We start from the raw sequence: 18,893 nt of genomic DNA, 5'->3' as shown, positions 1-18,893 counted from the left end.
ACATGTTAAAAAAAACAAACAAATTTAAGTTATTCAAAATCTACTAGACATAACATCCCCAAGAGAACAGCCATTCACAGCCTCAGAAGGTCCCTTCCATCAACTCACAAAATAGAGACAGATTCCCAGCCTAATAAAGACATGCAACCAAAAGGAATCATCCAAAAAGAGAAAAAGAAGAAAAAATTGCCCCACATATAATTTTACCTAGCCTCAGCAGTGCCATTCATGCAAGGACTTAATCATGTAACATGGAAAGAATGGAATCAGTGCTTGTGATGGAGTGAGGGGTGCCCTGAAAAGCTGCCTGATAGAATTGTGCCCTATGGTATTTGGCATAACAGATGCTGCACTCTCTATGAGCAGCTGAATCTAAATCCATCTGTGAAGTTCTTTAAAACAGAGGACATCAAACGAAGTTAGGTTTACGACAGATTATTGCCATCGTTCCTGAAGGTAGTATGAAAATTAATAAGCTAAATTTGACAAAACCAGGCCATGGAAAAGTGGGTCCTTGTACAATATGAGACCTGTTCCCTGGCACCCTCACATAGATAACACAAAAGTAATGCACTTCAAACATGACAATTTCCAGACATGCTACATTCAATTTTTATTATTATTACATGTTTTAAGTTTTCTTTTTCCATAGCCAATTGTCAGAAAATGCCAATTTTCTTGTCTTTGATGCTAAATGCATTCCTACACACAGCCACTAAATGTTGCCGCTAGCTCAGATAGTGTTAGTAGAAGTAATCCATGCATCAAGCATGCATTTAAAAATGCAGCATTTTGCAGTAAACAGTACTATAATTTGATTAGTAATTGTTTAAGGTAATTTCCCAATTTCAGACTTTACAGTTCAAAACATGCTACTCCTGAGATACCAGTAATCCTGACCACTTCTGCTCTCCAGACCTACCTGATCCATCCTGATGCCCAACTTCTGGTTAGAGACACCACTCACTGCTGCAAAGATGTGGACCATTACATTCCTGGCATTTGGCAGACACCCTTATACAGAGCGACTTACATTTTCTCTCATTTTATACAACTGAGCAATTGAGGGTTAAGGGCCTTGCTTGGGGGCTCAGCAGTGGCAGCTTGGTGGACCTGGGATTCAAACCCACAACCTTCTAGTCAGTAGTTCAACACCTTAACCACCAGTCAGTAGTCCAACACCTTAACCACCAACACCCCTCCCCACTCCCTCACTCAATTACCTGGCACTGTAAACTGTTGTACAATTACAAAAATTCTGATCTCATGGCTACACTTCGATCATTTATTGGGTAATTTGCTGGAAATGCACAGATGACAAAAAGATTTCCTGAATTCACAAAAAAATACAGACAGAGCGGATACTTTCATATCTAAACTCCATAGTCTTATTGTCCATTTATTGCTTTTGCTTATTTCCAGTGTTGCTTAAGTGTCTATACTTACATAGAATCACTAAACCTGGATCAGCCTAGAACAGAAAACAACCAAAAACATTCAAAAATCACAAACCCAGAGAAAGCTGCAAGTAGTTCATTAAAATACTAATAGCAAAAGACACAAGTACAAGTTAATAAGCTTTAGAAGGTGTTCTTGATCTTGGCAGCCACAAGACACAGGATCTCTCCAATCTTTTTCTGCCAGTTGAGAATGTGTTTGGATTCGGTACACCACAACTCTCCATGCCGGGGTTCAGCGTTCTCACAGCGTTTCTTCACCTCCTCCTGCTGCTCCTGTAAGAAATGGCAAAAGAAAGATTTAATGACACTTATATAAGTGATAGCCAGGCATGGCCAGATCATGAGCAGAAAAAAATTGAGAATGCTTCAGGAAATCTAAATCATCTAGCTGCATCCTTAGCCATAATATTATGTACATTTAGAGTTGATATTAAATATAGATATTTCCCAAATTCCAAAATACACAGAGGTTTACAAATGTGAGGACACAAAATGAATGTAAGCTAGAAATTCAAAAACAATGAGGGGCTTAAATAAGGTGTGTTTGAAATGGTTTTGCACAAGTTATTTCCAATGTGGATGGTCAAAGTATAAAGAAAAGAAAAAACTGAGTTGTGAGTGTGAGTTTGTGTTGCATTTATTTATGTCCACTTGTCTGTGTTAGCTGTTGGTTTTTCTTCATTCCCCCTCCTAATGCTAGTTCAATCAGGTATCAGTCAAGTTAACAGAACAGGAATGGTTCCTGTCAAAGCTTTCAAAGATGGTGGTACTGACCTTTGTGCATCAGTGGTGTAACAATACCAATGAACATGTCCAAACAGTATCATGTACAAAAAAAATATGTAAATGCACCTGTACCTTTTATTATAGCTGCACCTTCTTGGGAATTTTTGAAGTAAGCAAGCACTAAAGTAAAACTCAAAACACTTTTGCAAACTCAAAGTCTTTTCAACCTTTTTTTTCTCCATATTGAATAGTTGCCCAGCAGCCCTTCAACAAACTTTAATAAGTGCAAATTGTGAAATTAATTATGTTACATGGAACTTTTCTTAACCAACACATATTTTGATAGATTTTACAATTTCTAACAAATGCTGGGCCAACCGAGCAATTAAAATTTCATATTGCTCTGAACAAAACAAAATATATCCACACAAATTGGGAAATAAAGATTAACAATATGCTGCTATTAAGTACAGGCATATTTCTTGGTAGTAAAATATATAAGACCAATTATATTTCACACCTCCTTCATAGAATAACTACTGAATACCAGCAAGATCGCTCATGCTGTACTAACAGCAATTGCAGAAAAGAACATTTTTACTTTTATTTATTTTATTTACACTAGTAAGTAAATTGCAGACGACATTATATAGAAAAACCCTAAAACCCATTTTATTTCGTTATAAAAATATATGACTCAATTCATATATTTCAATAAATAAACAAATCAGCTTGATTGCATTCCATTTCAGAATCTTGTGTTTTCAATGCCCTGGTTGCATTTGTTTTAAGCCACACCAACACTGTAAATCTTCCATCAAGGCATGTAACAGATATGGACTGAGATATACAATAGACTTACCTCTGTGCCATATTGTAGCTCAAATTTGTAGAAAAATGCCCATGCATCACCCAGGTCTGGCTCAATCTTTACTGTACGCAGAAACCATTCTCTAGCTTTGGTTATCTTTCTCTCGCTCCAGAATAACCTATGGATAAAAAGCCATGTGAGCCTCTTTAAAATTACACATAAAATGAAGCATGGACAAAATATATGTTAATGTGGAAAAGCAGCAGCACTCATTGCACCTGCTAAATTTATCATACAAGTATCTCTTTTTAGAGCAATCATTACAGTGCAGTGTTATGCTTTTTGGTAGTTAGGCAGTCATGATATATGTAGTCTTACTTTGCAACAGCCAGTAAAACATGGGGGTCATGCTCGCATTTCTTCAGGGCATCAACACTCTTGGTCTTTCTTTGTGGTCTAGCCTCCAAGAACACAGCTTCTGCCCAAAGGATTCCTGCAGGCAAATGGCATCTTTGAGTGGGTTCAGTTATGCTGCATTTAGACATTGGTGGATTAAATTCAGGCAAGAGAGAACACAGGACTGGATACAAAACAAAACAAATAGTTTGAGACTGTCTGAGTGAGCTTCTCCCAACCTGATACCCATCAACCTCTAGTACAGGCCAATTAAAACAAGACCCAAGTGCAGGATGTCAACCAAATATGCTGTGTATTTCGGGTGGCAGGAAGCATTTTTCTGAAAATGTAAGCTGTTAAACTGAGCTGTAGTGACTTTTGAGGTGTTATGGATATTTGAAATGATGAGAAGAAAGAAAAATATCGTTGGTGCATATATGAACTAGCTATTTATATAACTATGTAGTTAGTTATTGAGTGCTGGCTCCATGATCTTTGTTCAGCTTATTTGTTATCTTATTGCTGATTTTTGTTATTTCTGTTAAATCTTGGAAGTTTGCTCTCATTTACGCCCTTAAGACATTAATGGAAAAAAATATTTTTTATAATATAAAAAAATATTTTTTAAATTTCACCAGCTACAAAACACAGTGACTAAACAAACATATGAGTAAAAACAGAATTATTAACGAAATTGTGACAGCATAAGTCGCAAAAAATACTATCAAACAGTGACACTCCAGAAACTGGAGGTTTATTTTATTTTTATTTTATTTTTGTTATTGCACTTGTACATGAAAATAAATAATGAAATAAATATTATTAATAAATTATTTGTGTATGCATGTGGGTAGATTGATGGGTAAAAATGACAAATACATCAGCTCAAAATCAAATCCACATCATAAATGCTGTGCGCATTTTGGAGCAAGTTTTCTTCATAGTAGTTTAAATTCCTGCCATATGCCTATAGAAGCTTCTGTCCAGACATTCTATCATAAAGGGCCTACTGATAAGTGTATTTCTCAGATCTCTTCCAGAAGATCTCCCATCTCTGAGGAAGTCTTCAGAAGATATGTTAAGAGTGGCCATTGTGTTCTTGGTCACCTCCATGACCAAGGCCCTTCTTGACCAGTTACTCAGTATGGCTAGACACCCAGCTCTAGGAAGAACCCTGGTGGTTCCAAACTTCAATTTAGAAATGGTTTTATACACTTTCCGATATCTTGACATATTACCACTGACTTGACACAATTTGATCACAGAAATTGAGTTCCTTGAAATCCATGGCTTTGTTTTTGGGCAGACCTACACAGTGCCTTTCTAAACCATGTCCAATCACTTGCATCTCACTAGGTAACTAGTTTTTAGTTCTAACAGTTTTTTTACATTCATTTAATAACATTCATTTAATATTTCACTTGTAGTCAGTCAAAAAGCCCACTGAACAGCATCCATACTCTAGAATATGCATTGTAAAACTAAACCAAAGAGAAAACAAAAGGAACTATAAATTTTGCTCTGAACTAAGGGGTATGGAAGCATAATTAGAGAACATAATATCAGCCACAGAATGTTCCAGAGGTTCCAGCAATGCATAAATAGTCACAGCCAACCTGAATTGGGACACTCCTGTAAAGCTTTAGCCATGAGTGTGTTGGCAATGTTCTTTAGGCCTGCTCTGTACTCCAGCCGAACTGATTCTAACCTAGGAGATAGATAAGGAGAAAGTTACACAATGCTAATATACTTTAATAATAATATACAAAGCTAAATGTATGCAAATGCTCAATTTTAAGCAAACTTTTTGGGAAATGTAGATCTTAGAATAAATGTCTTACCATAGCTCTGGGGTCTGTGGGTTCTTGAGGCGTGATTTCTCCAAGATAGCACGAGCACGTGTAAGCTGGCCCACTCTCTCCTCCAGACGTGACAGCAGTAACCACAGGGGCATAGAGTGGGGACACTTCTTCAGCTGACCAACAAACACACAGAAAAAGTCACTCGATTTACAAATTTTTTTTATTGCCCTTGTCATTTAAGTCTCTTCTCTCCCTAAATTGTGAACATATCCGCCAGAAAAAGACACTCTCAATCATTGAAGACTCAATACAAAGTAATGTAAATTATTGATATCATAATCAATAGCAGTTCCCATCAGCAGCAGACCCCAAAGATGTGATCTCTCAGATGAAGCACCTGCTTACCCTTGCTCCTGGGCAGTCATACCATGTTGATAGATCACAACTAGAAACACTATAAAATTACTGCCAATTATTCCAATTATTCCCCTCATTCCAATATTTACCCCCTGGTTGTAGGCATCTCTGGCTTTGTCCATGTTCTCAGACTGCTCTTCAATCTGGCCTTTCATCATCCAGAGCTTGGGGAAATCCTCATAGTGTTTCAATGCCTCAGAGCATAGCTCTTGAGCTACAACAATGTTCCCCAGTACCCATTCCAACTTCACAGACTTCATAAAGACCTGCATAAAAAGAGCCCATAAATATCTGTTATATCTTATATCTTATAACACACCCTCATTTAGTTATGGTACATACACACAAATCTACACATACATATTGCGTATAACTATGCACATTAGGATTCTTGGGAGTTTTGTATTTAAATGGTATTCAGACACAATGCCTAAAAATATTCTTACTCATCATCAGTAAACACTTTATCCTGCCTGATATTTTGCCTTGCAGTAAACCTTTAGCTTATCCTAGGAACACCAGCAGGGAACACCACAGATATACAATCAGATACTCACTCGCACAAAAGGGCAATTTTACAGGCTTACGATCTTACGATCCACCTACCGTCGTGTTTTTGGGAGAACCCGAAAACCCATGCAAAAATATATGGAGAAAATGAAAACTAAACTCTGCATAGGTTTTTGGTGTATAAACAACTTCGAAATTCAATGTACAAAAACAGATTAGAACATTTACTATGCTGATAAATGAGAGCCCTGGTCCCAGAATTGCTACTGCCTTTAAAGATAGTTTAAAGTTTAAAGCATTCTCTATAGTGCTCTGTCTGAAGACAAAAAAAAAGAAAAAAAAAAGTACACAATATGTGACAGAGCCATTAAACTAAACCACAACAAACAAATGAATTAAAAACATTTATTAAAAGTAAACCCAAATATTTTTGATTTGGTTTGTTTGATTTGTTTGGTTTTGTTTTTTTGCCTATCATTAACATGAAAAACTCTTATTAATACTATCACTTATAATTAAATCTTCCTTCACTGCCTTGGGATTACCATAAGCAGATTTTAACTGAGAATACAAAATAGCAGGCTCCTTATATTATATGATTTTAGATCAGTGAAAATAAAGCATGCCTGTTATGAGCTAACATAAAACTATACACCAGAAAATGTTTTTGATTTCTTTCAGTCACTCACCCTGGCAGTGGGAGCACTGCTACGTGCTTTTGCAAGAAGTCTTCGGGCTCTCTCATATTCATTATTCTCTGACTCAAGCTTCACAGCAGCCAACCATATCTCTTCACTGTTGGGGTTGGCCTGGAAAAAGACACATGGGTTTATGCTCAAAGCTAGGAAAAATCTAGGCATAAGGGAATAAAGAGCTCATTAATTTAAAAAAAGATAGAGAGAAAAAAAGAAAAAAAAGAGACACACTGATCACAAAATTATACTAAATTACATCACTGAAATCAATCAATGTCCACTACTGCACTGGAAGATGAATACTTCTGTGGTCCACTACCTGAAGAAAAGAAAAAAAAAACAAAAAAAAAAAAACACTGGTAGTGTCACTGTCATGCACCATGGAGAAACCCGGGGCCCAATGCACCAGCAAAAAGTCTGATAATAGCTCTGAGGACCATCATGGTACCCAACAGCAGTAAGGGCTACCATGTGCAAGTCTGTGTGACCCTTCAAGGATATTCCTCCCCAAACCATCACTGCCAAATCAGTCATGTTGGATGATGCTGGAACATTCCATACGACATCTCCAGCTTTTTCAGAGAGAGCACATGTAACAGACATGAATCTCTGGAGACAATGGAACGCCAGTGGTGGACCTGCCAATTTTGGTGTTCTCTGGCAAATTCCGTTTGAGCACCGGTCCCACTAGAGGATGCTGGGTCCTCATGCCACCCTCATAGAGTCTGTTTGACAATGTAGTCAGAAACATGCACACCAGTAGCCTGCTGGAGGTCATTTTGTAGGGCTCCTCCTTACACAAAAGAGCAAATAGCAATCCTGCTGCTGGGTTGTTGCCCTTCTACAGTCCTGTCCAGCTCTGTAATGGCCCTTCTCCCAGTATCTCCTCCATGCTTTTAAAACTGTGCTGGAAGGCCTAGCAAACCTACTTGGCTTAAGGACATATGGATGTGCCATCCTGGAGGAACTTGACTACCTGTGCAATAAAATGTCTAAACACCCATGCTAAAATGGCAGGTTTTTGTGATGTTAAAAAAAATTAAACTAATCATGTCAAAAAAATGTCACTCGATTTACAATGGAGCACTAAAAGCAATAATCAACAACTGTATGGCACAATAGTGGTACTACTAAGAACAGGATTTCCCAGTAAATTTGAAGAGAAGACCAGGAGAAAGCTGGTCAAAGAGGCTATCAACAAGTCAGCAGCAACATTAAAAATTGTGGCAATGGTTGCTTCCTTAAATGTTAGAACAATCTCACAAAATTCTGTTTGTTTGGGCTATGGGGTAAGGTGGCAAGAGAGAAGACTGAGAAAAGAGAAGGGAAAAAAACCCACCACACACACCCACCACAACTAATCCCAGCTTGCGAGAAAAACAAAAATAAGAATTCGGTATCCTAAAACCATGTGGGTTAATGTCACAGTCTTAATACCAAAAGATGAAAGAAATAGTCACTAAAAGAACACCACCCAAATGATGAAGCATGGAGGTGGCAGCATTGTGCTTTGGGAAACTTTTCTTCAGCTGAAATTGGGGCTTTAATGGGGTGAGGGAATAATGAACAGCTCTAAATACAAACTGGTTTCTGCTAAAATTTCTAAAACCGTTACTCTGAAGAGGAATTTCACTTTTCAGCATTACAATGGCCCAAAACACAGCTCCAAATCAACAAAACTAGCTTCAGAGTCCAGAACCAGATCCAATTGAAAATGAGTTTTTGCAAGTCAAGATATGACAAAGTGAAGGACACTTACTCAGAAAGACTGAGTGCAGTGATAAAATCCAAAGGGACTTCAAATAATTATTAGTTTAGGGGTGTGCATACTAATGCAACCAGGTTATTATACATTTTTTATTTTTTCTATTAAATTATTCTAATTGATTTCCACTTTAATTTACATGCTAAATTAAATGTAAATAAATGTAGAAAATCTTCTGGCATGATTTATCTTGGTTTAATATTTTTATATTGTAAAAATGCATCATTTCAACAGGGGTATGTAGATGCATCAATTATGAATTGAATACATAATATAACAAATAAATAATTTTTTATTCATGTTTAATATTGTGATGTGGTGTCACAACATGGTCAAACATTATAAGAAGTTATAATGTTTGTAGTTTTATTTAGAAATAGACTGATGTATGGTATAGTTTATACTGCAAGTATGAAAATGATGGTGGTTCGGATTTCACCTGGAAGGCCAGTGCAAGAATGCTTCTGGCTGCAGGGACATCTCCAGCTAGCCACTTGGACTTGGCTCCCATCAGCCACAACACTTCTGCCTTGGGACAGTGAGCGACTGCCCTCTGCAAAAGAGCCTCCAAAGACTCTCTAAATAAGTAACAGAGACAAACAAATCAATTAATCATTCCAAGCAGCAGCAAAGATCTGTTAAGTTTGGCAAAAATTGCCTCATACACTCAATCAGAATTCAATTCAATTATTTAAATTTATGTATAGCATTTTTAAACTGCAGACATCACCACAAAGCAGCTTTACATGTCACAGCTAGATGGAGAAAACTCCCTGGAATAGCATAAAGAATAAAATTTAAAAGGAATCAGACTCCTTCCTTGGACCACTTTTGGTAGGTACTAACCACTGCAACACCCCCAAAAGACCTGCTGTTTTAAAGATGCTCTGACCCAGTCATATAGCCTTCACAAATTGACCCTTGGTCAGATCCATATGCTTGCCAAATTTTCCTGCTTTCAATACTTCAACTTCAAGAATGGACTGTACACTTGTAGCCTAATATATCCCAAATTATTGACCGGTGCCATTGTAAGATGATCAAATTTTATTCATGACACATGCCAGTAGTTGTAATGTTAGCAGTGATCTGTGATTATTTCTGTAAAGGTGCTTTGTGCCAGTGTCCATCAAACAGTATTAATTATTGAATGGATATTCAGTAAAAGTCCTGGGATTACTTCAAGACAGTCTTTATAACTAATGTAGCAGTTCTCAGAAAGCAAAAGTATACATCCATAAATAAGTATAATTAGTCTTGGGCATAAACTTTGAGAAGTTTAGAAATATAACAAATGTGATAAAGACAACAAAAGAAAATAGTAAAACAAACATTAGTGGCAGCAATAAATAAATACAAAAGATAATTTGGTTGCATTTGCTTTAAATATCATTTAGCAGTGTAAATTAAGGATGTGCCTTCTGCTTAATATTAATATTTGATTATCCATAAAAGGAAATAGTAACTGCTATTAAGTTAACCCTCTTTAAAGTAAAGAGCTAATCAAAATATTAAATGCCAAAAAATTAGACAACTATGATGAACACATGCTCAATATTCAGCTTGCAGCTCTACTGTAGCAGTGCAACAACCTCCATCGAAACAAACGTTTAAACTATTAAACACCAAGCAAAGTAAAATTCCAGCTTAAAAATAAATTAAAACGTGCCATAGAGTTATTGGCATATGCCATAAATACTGATACTTTTGGTGTCAAATTCATTGCCTACAAATCCAAGGTATCAAATTGATCTCTTATGTTATTATATAAAAATTTATATATATATAAATAATTATTTATTATGTCTGTTATATCTTTTGGTTAAGTTTTAGATTTCTAAAGGTGAATTAAACATTATTAGAAAGGAATTATCAATCTTATTCCACAAGCTTTAAGAATATCTCTATTGGACTCATTTAAATTTTCTGATCTTTCTGGAACATAAAACAATGAGTTGCTGTCATAATTTGTCGAAGAATGACTTCTTGAGAGGTTCTACATAATCAAATAGAAAAAAAAACATGCATGAAAATATTGGAGCCTATGTAACTTCTGAGAAAATCATATAGTTGGACCATGTACATGCAATACCATGTGGGAGCGTGCAGAGCGAGTGTCCTAAGCAGCACCAAAATGAGTCAGCAGCTGGACCATTTGGGTCAAATATTAACAGTCTGAGGCTGTTACTGGTCCACCTGAGTGGAATTGTGATTACCATCTATCTGACACTAGCAGATTCATGATAAATGACAGGAAGGAAAAACAACTACTAGCAATACATCTACATTAGGACTGCTCTCTTACCGTGTGCCGTGACTCTTCTCAAAGTAAGCTGCTCGCAGCCACACACTCTTTTTGCTGGGAAAGACCTGTAGTGCGTGAGCATAGATGGCACGAGCACATTCCAATGCACCATGAGCCACACACTAGAATGTGTATGCACACACACACGAGAAGAGAGAGAGACAGACAGACAGACACACACATTAGATCATGTCTTAAATACACTTCAAACCAATAACATATATAGTTCAAATTAAGTGTAGTTGTGAGAACAATACAACTCTGAAGTTTGACCTTTCCTGTTTAAGCCATAAACCATAATCAAGAAAGCTCACAATACTGCTGGGAAAGACACTGCTTGTTACATTTATTTGTTAGACCAACAAACAGTAGTGCCCCAGTACCAAAGACTCCAAAGGCCACTTTGCTCCTTCATGTACTTAATTTTCATGTACTGTGTTGTTATCTTAAAAGTATATGCTCCATAAATGTGAAACACCTTCATTTTTGTCAAAGGCACAGGGAACGCGTGTCATATGTATTTGAAAATCATGCTTGGAACTTTGCAGTTCTATGAATGCACAACACAACAGATTTATGAGCTAATTAATTAGAGGTGAGAAAATTAACATCAATATCTTATTATAACACAAAAACAGGTAGGCCTATTAGTAATCTGTTGGCTTTATCAATCCTTCCTGCATTATATACCAATAGTGACCATTCAAAACTGGAAAAAGCACTTTTGTTGTTCTTTTATTATGATTGGCATGCCTATAAACTGAATAACTATTAGCTTTTAGATTTTGGTTATAAAACATTTCTTTTTATATATATTTTTAAGGGTATACATGGTTCAGTCACTAAGGATTATATGTATCTCAACATGACTGAGTAAATTGTTAAATTGTACACATTTTCAGTGGTCCAACACAAAATGTGGGTCACTCCACATACATACTGATGACTTTTGCCTTTTGTCTGAAGAACAATGAATAGAACTATATCTTATTTACCTCTATCAAAAAATGTATACAACATACAGATTTTTAACCATATTTCAGTGCCAAGAAGTTGACACATTAACTTGCCCTTAATAGTTGTGAAAGGTGTAGTTGATCTCCAGTTTGTGAATAGAGGGCTGAGCCAAGGGAAGTGAGTTAACTGTGTATTTTTAGACATTTACATTATTGTTTATTTGTGAATAAATAAACGTACAGTTCTATTTTCAGCAATGTTTGTTCTTCTGACATTCCTCTTTAAATACAATAAATATCAGTCTTACAAAAAAATGACCCATATTTTTTAAAATATAAAATATTGAATACTTCCCGAGTTTCATGCAAGCCAGTTTTGGGGGGAAAGGGCTTTTTAGATTTTATCGACAGACCTATGCATCACTGTGCAAAAATAAAATACTGATGAACATAAATGTTTTTTTTTTAGCTGAGTATCTCTACTTGATTTGATACAGAATGACCAAAAGTTGCTTACACTCTCAGCATCCTCCATCCATGTATGTTTGCAGTCTTCCTCCTCAATGCCAATGCCAATGACTGCTCTAATCACAGCCTGACAAGTGGCCACACTACTGGCTTTATCACACTCTTCAGCATCCTGTAAGGAAATTAGAGAGAAATAATATAACTGTCTGGACCAAATTAATCTTCAAAGTAGGTAATTTATTTTAGATCAGTAGAGCATATATTCAACAGTAGACACCGCAACTGCCACAGCAAACAAAAAAACAAAAAAGTTGACATAGTTTACTTTATATGATGCAAATTTATTCAATATAACTTAAAAACAGAAAAATTTCAATGGAAATTGTGGCTTGTGCAAAAGTGTGGATGCCCTTCCAACTGTAGTCTCAGTTGGCCTCAACTGGCCAAAAGGCCTTATTTGACTTATTAGGGAAGATCAAGCACTGCGATTAGGTATAACAATTCCAGAGCATAATACATTCTCTGACTCTTCAAACTGAGTGCTGATACTATGAATTTGTCTCTAAGCAACTGACTTAGGATCTGAAAATGAATGTAACCGATTCCCACAAAGCAAAGAAACACTATAAAGAAGTATGTAAAAAAAAATAAAAATAATAATAATAAGTGAGGTAACACTCATGTGCAATCACATAAGCTTAGAAATGCCTTCATTTGTAGCTGACCTGAATCCACTGCTCACGGTTGATTTCCACCCCATTTGCCCGTAGTGAGGTGATTGCTCTGTCAATGATCTTTTCCACCATTTGTGTGTTGCCATTGGCCTCCTCCAACTTGGCAGCTGTGATCCAGATGTGCCGATCAGTTGGAATATTCTCACGGGCCTTGTTCAGAACGCGCCTTGCATTTTCATAAGTCTCTAATCGGGCCAAGGCAAGCCAGAGCTAATGGCATAGCAAAGTGACATGTTACAGGGATAAAACACATTACTGTCTTAATAGAAGTTTAAGAATAAGAGTGCACCTCTACACTGGTTGGGCAGCACTCCACGGCACGGCTCAGCATAATTCTGGCATCCTCTGGTTCTTCCAGTTCAACAGCCGTCTTCCACAGGCGCACAGATTTAGATACATTCTCCAGAGCTGCAGTTGTAGATTTACACATAACACAAAAACATAAGCTAAAACCCTCTAAAAAAATTTTTCAACCAATGCACAAATTAAAAAACCGCATCACATGAAGATTCTGAAAATTGAATCACTTGCATAAAAAGATTTGAGATTCAAGCTATGAGTTAATAATGTTATGCATTTAAAGAAAGGAGTTATATGCAAAATTATAGGAAAAAGTGGAATTTTCTTTAAATGAGAACCACTGACCTTTGCGCAGGACTCGTTTCTTGGCCCTGATGTCGGTCTCAAGCTCAGCAGCTCGTATGTAGATGCGCACAGATTGAGGGAGATGACGTACAGCCTGGGCGACTACTGCCTTTGCAGTGTCTCCCGGCTGCAGACGTGCAGCCTCTAGCCATACGTCCTCACTCTGATCATCAAAAATACACACTGGTGAATACAATTCTCATGGGATTTTAACCAGGCTATGTTTAGATGTAGCGCAAGATTCCTGTTGATCTTTAAACATCCTTTGTAATGTACAGTTAAATGTTTATTAAACATTACTAATACCCATTGTCTGAATTTTTAATATTTGACAGAATGGCTACCACAAAGTTGCAGAAGCTCAGGGAGTGACCGACTGACTATTAAATTAAATCTCGTCACATTCTGTTACTCAAAGTTATTAAAATGAGTCTGCCATGCAGACACCCAGCGATGCATACAATGAATCTATATAATTAGCTATATGTGCAAGATATGCATGTGTGAATGTCAATGAATATTAGCAACATTTCAGCTGACCTTCGGACACATCTCCGTTCCTTTCATGATGAGGTTTCTGGCCACCTGCAATTTGCCAGTAACTTCTTCCAAACGTGCAGAGGCGATCCAGGCAGGGGGGTGATGAGGATTTGTCTCCCGCACTGATTTTAACAACAGGCGTGCCTTTTTGATGTCACTGCACAAAAAAAAAAAAACAAAAAAAAAAACAAACACATGTAGCCTACATATCACACAAGCCATACATAATTGTTTATAGCTGGTAATATGTATGATGGGTTATTTTGTGTCATCATCTATATTACCTAAAACCAGTTAGAACCAGAATTGTGCCCAGAACACCACATCCTCTTCTCTTTCTACCTCTCTTTATAAGGAGTTGTCCTTCCCCAAGTTTGTGCAGACCATTAGACAAAAGCATTTCTGTCCTTGACCAATCAGAACCTTTCACATAATGGTACAACTTGGCACCACGTGTGTGCAAAGTCCCATATAGGTGTTCATACGTCTGAATAAACTGAGAGATCTTGCCATCTCAAAACCTCTTCTCTGTGTCTTTTCTGGCAACTCTCAGAATCCCGAGGAAGCGTGCAGGAAGGTAATTTACAGAGAATCTCGGTTTTCTGGGGGCTTGCCTGGGATTTTTCCTGACAGGCAAGAAACTTTTTTCTTTTTTCAATTATTCCACCTGTTAGTAGAAATCCTCAGATAACCTAATTCTATATGTGCCATAGTTTCTGTTTCTTAGTTTCAGTGTTTGTGAGTTTTCCATAACTACTAGTCGTGCACTTATCCTTTGGCGTTTTCAAGGGTCAAATAGATAAAGCCATTGTTTTTGGAGTGATATTCCTTAATCAGAGTGTTAGCCTATGATTAAGAGGACAAAACCCTATCACATTGGAGAGATGCTCCATAACTAGCGAGTTACCCTTTCAATAAGGGAGCAAAATCTAATTGGTCACAGGCAGGCGTACTTTCTTATTATTAATTTATACACCGTGCATTACATTCCCCGTGTCTTTTGCTGTGAATGAAACATGGGTGTGAATAAAATATGGTTGGAAGTGGTCAATCTAAAACCTGATGACGATCCTATGTGTAACTTGGCGTGGTGAACAGACAAATGGATCTTTTGATAATGATTGTCTGATTACAGTTAAACTTTTGATTAATGGTCGATGTAGTAACCCAGACAGGACTCGTTTGTTAAAAAAGCGGTTCAAAAAGAAACCTGAATGGGACAAAGAACATAATTCTTAAAATAACAAAGCAAAACAAAAAGGCCAAGCTTCTGTGACCAAAAATAAGAATGCATCAAAAAGTAAATTCTAGCCTTTCCCATAGTCTCTTCATCAGTAGCTTGTCTGCTACATTACCCCTTTCCTAATCACAATTCTAATGTTAAACTCACAATCAAGTCTTGCACAGAGGCATGCCCTTTACTTGGCACAGCTCAGAATTAGAATAAACCTGAAACTGCTGTTGACGCCATTCCTGCCACACTGCCCATCACTGAAAGTGCAATTGCAGCCACATTCTTTGTGCAAGTCAGTAAAAGTTACTATACTATTTAGCCACCCAGTGCAACCGAAATGAAAACTATTCATGATGCTTTCTCTCAACAGAAGGCAGAATGGCTGAGTGATGTCATCCAATCTCTCCTTTCACAGGGCATACTCATATGATGTTCGTCTCCTTACAACAAACATGCCAACATTGTGTGGGCAGGTGTGGTGCTTTACCCTAGATCTCAGACCTATTATTGAATTGGTTATCCTAATCAGGCTACTGGTACTTGAAATCAGTTCAATCTTATCCTCTATTCCACATGAACACACTCACTTTAATTTTGTTGATCTTTGTAGTGGCCTTTTCAGTGTCCCTGTGAGCAGCCAAACGCTGCCCATCTTTGAATTTAAATTTAGGCAGCGTCAGTACACCTGGATGTGCCTCCCTCAAGGGTTCATCAAGTCCCCTGCTGTGTTCTTAATAGTACATAGTGCTCTGTCCTTTCTCCAACTGCAATAGGGACATACCCTCCTCCAGTAGGTCAATGAGATTCTGCTCTCAAAAAAGGATGAAAAATTTGCAAACAGGCGTCCCTGGTCCTCCTTTTGCATCTGGCTTACTATGGCTTTAAAGCATCCCTTGGAACGCTCAAAATCTGCATCCCACTGGTGCATTACCTCTGTTTTATAATCCCCAATGTGAGCGGTGCCTCTCCTCTGATTGTGAAAGAGCTATTGTTGATGTCTCAACTCCAACAACACAACAAGGTATGCTCAGCTTTCTCAGATTTATCTATTACTGTTGTCAATACATACCAGACTGCTCATATCATGACAAAAGTACCCAGGAAGTGTTATCTAAATGAACAACCTGATGCACTCACTTTGCTACCTAAAAAACTCCTGAGTTCTGCTCCAGCATGAGGTCTCCCAGATTACAGCTGCCCTTACCATCTATATGTCTTGAAGGGTGGAGGAACAGCTGCAGGGGTCTTAGCTCAAGAGCATGGCAGTGGTTATCATCCAGTGGCATCTATGTCCAAAATCTCTTGCCACTGTGGTATAAGGTATGCCCTCATGCTTAAGAGTTATAACTGCCTCTGCTCATCTCAGATGCTGAGAAGGTAATACCTTCAAACCCACTTGTTCTTCACACATCTCATCAGGTCATCATGATCCTTAACAACAGTCAAAATCGGTACATGACAGCACAGATGCGACTACATTTTATAAGAATTTAATAAGGATTTATCAAAATCTTTAATTAAGCCCATTACTTAACATATCAGTGCAACTGTATTACCAAACTGCATTGTTTCATCTTACCATTTCTTGGTCATTCACAGAACATTGTTGCATTTTGGATGTTAAAAAGACTGGTTAACTAGTTCTACATGCCTGTCTTAGGAACAAAGCAAAACAGCTAAACATGATGCCTCCCCACAGCTGCAAGAGACAGGTAAGAATTGGGTCGACCTACTCCCAGATGTTCTCTGTGATTTCAGGATGACACCACACCAGGTGAGGTAGCTTTGGGACCATGCACAAAGTGGGTAGCACAGGAGTGCGCACAATCACCAAGCCCCAGTGTATTCATTCCAGCAAAATAAAGAGGTGGCCAAAAATACGTAGTTTTTCAAAGTAAGGAGGACGTCAGCAATCAAGGCAGAGAGCCTCATCACTTCTCACCTTAACACATACACATATAGATTTACTTGCATTAGCACTTACACACTTTTGAGTACTGTTTATTTTATCTGCCTTGACTCCTCAGCTCCAGTGCTCTTGATCCTCTGAGAGATATCAGTGTGGCCCAACTTTAGTGACTGTCCCTGAAGAGGCAGAGGATTGCGAGTACCCCCACTTGGGACTGATGGGTTATTTTAAGTCACCCTCTTCAGTTTATACCAGATTTTAGTCATAGATTTTGTTCAATTGCATCTAGAACAAGTAACCCTGTTCATCTTTTTCTACCTCTGCTAATAAGGAGTTGTCCCCCCCCCCAAAACAAAAACATGTACTAACCATATCAGATGTATTTAACATATGGTTGACATTAAAAGTTTAAAATATGTGCTATTCAAAGGATAATCTGTATAAGGGAAGTACAAGTAAATTACCTGATGTCACCTCCATGTGTTGGGATCATGGAGTTGAGGTCTGTCAGATAGCCTTTAGGGTCCACCACAGTCTGCCCACTCACAGAGTCAGAAACCTGTACAAACAATGTTAAATTGTGTCCAGTCCCTTATGATATAGAATATTTGCTTAATCAGTGTCTAATGAAAGCATATTACATATTCTAGTTCAGTAATTGAAAAGCAATGGGCTTTGATATGAGAAATTAAAACTTATTAGGCTGTCAGACAATCCATAGTTAAACAAAGACAATGCTCAGCACATTCAATAGGACAGTTGAATTCTGTACATAATACTCTTTCATGCATATTGCAAGAATGTGCACATCTGTGCAAGCCTTGTGCATCAGGCAATTTCTTCCCCAAGGAAACCTTAAATGTTTCTTAGCTTACTTACAGAAAGAAAAATGTATCATTTCTTCTAAAATGTTTACGTATGTTTAGACGGGCCATCTTGCAACCACATTGATTAGAGCATTCTGCTGAGAATTATGTCCCTTTTAACAGTTTATTTTATTTCTTGGTGATTTTATTAGTTATTTAAGAATTCATTTTAAATTGAAATTGGTATTACTATTACTACCATTTTATTTTCATCCTTTAATTGTATGTAACTGAAGTTTTATGTTTTGGTTTAAATTACCTATTGTTCAATTGCAAAAGATATAATTTGATAAAGTTCCAAATAAGTAGTAAGAATATTTAAAGAAACTCTGCCTAAGTTTTAACTCAGACTGGACCACTTAACACTTCATAAGTATGTTTCCCAATTGCAACAAAGTATGTCATCAACAAAGCATTTGCATCTACAGTTGCATTTGCATTCTTTGTTTTGTTTAGTTTAGCTTGCATCTCATCAGAAGAACAATGAGTCAGCATTCATAGGTGTAATAGCTAACAGCCTGGTGCAGTGCCAAAAACCTCTCTGAACGTGTACAAAACAGATGGTTGCTGACTTCAAGAAAGCACAGAGCAACCTTTCTCTGCTTAACATCGCATTCTCTGTGGAGATAGTCAAGAGCACCAATTTCCTCAATG

General features: G+C 37.4%; 1 protein-coding gene across 1 annotated transcript in view; it reads right to left on the bottom strand.

Annotated features, from left to right (window-relative positions):
* Positions 1-721: 721 nt before the first annotated feature.
* Positions 722-18,893, bottom strand: part of prpf6 (PRP6 pre-mRNA processing factor 6 homolog (S. cerevisiae)) — a 31,183-nt gene continuing 13,011 nt past the window's right edge. The window contains exons 7-21 of the mRNA XM_058409601.1: positions 17,838-17,932; positions 14,231-14,387; positions 13,691-13,853; positions 13,335-13,453; positions 13,037-13,255; positions 12,361-12,483; positions 10,888-11,009; positions 9,022-9,160; positions 6,812-6,931; positions 5,702-5,878; positions 5,235-5,368; positions 5,010-5,101; positions 3,376-3,490; positions 3,049-3,175; positions 722-1,733 (exon numbers count right to left, since the gene is read on the bottom strand). Coding sequence (XP_058265584.1) covers positions 1,581-1,733; positions 3,049-3,175; positions 3,376-3,490; positions 5,010-5,101; positions 5,235-5,368; positions 5,702-5,878; positions 6,812-6,931; positions 9,022-9,160; positions 10,888-11,009; positions 12,361-12,483; positions 13,037-13,255; positions 13,335-13,453; positions 13,691-13,853; positions 14,231-14,387; positions 17,838-17,932 — 2,055 coding nt within the window. The 3' untranslated portion in view covers positions 722-1,580. The remainder of the gene's footprint in view (positions 1,734-3,048; positions 3,176-3,375; positions 3,491-5,009; positions 5,102-5,234; positions 5,369-5,701; positions 5,879-6,811; positions 6,932-9,021; positions 9,161-10,887; positions 11,010-12,360; positions 12,484-13,036; positions 13,256-13,334; positions 13,454-13,690; positions 13,854-14,230; positions 14,388-17,837; positions 17,933-18,893) is intronic.

Source organism: Hemibagrus wyckioides, linkage group LG15, assembly GCF_019097595.1.
Source record: "Hemibagrus wyckioides isolate EC202008001 linkage group LG15, SWU_Hwy_1.0, whole genome shotgun sequence".
Classification (NCBI taxonomy): Eukaryota; Metazoa; Chordata; class Actinopteri; order Siluriformes; family Bagridae; genus Hemibagrus; species Hemibagrus wyckioides.
This window is presented reverse-complemented; position numbering and strand designations above follow the sequence as displayed.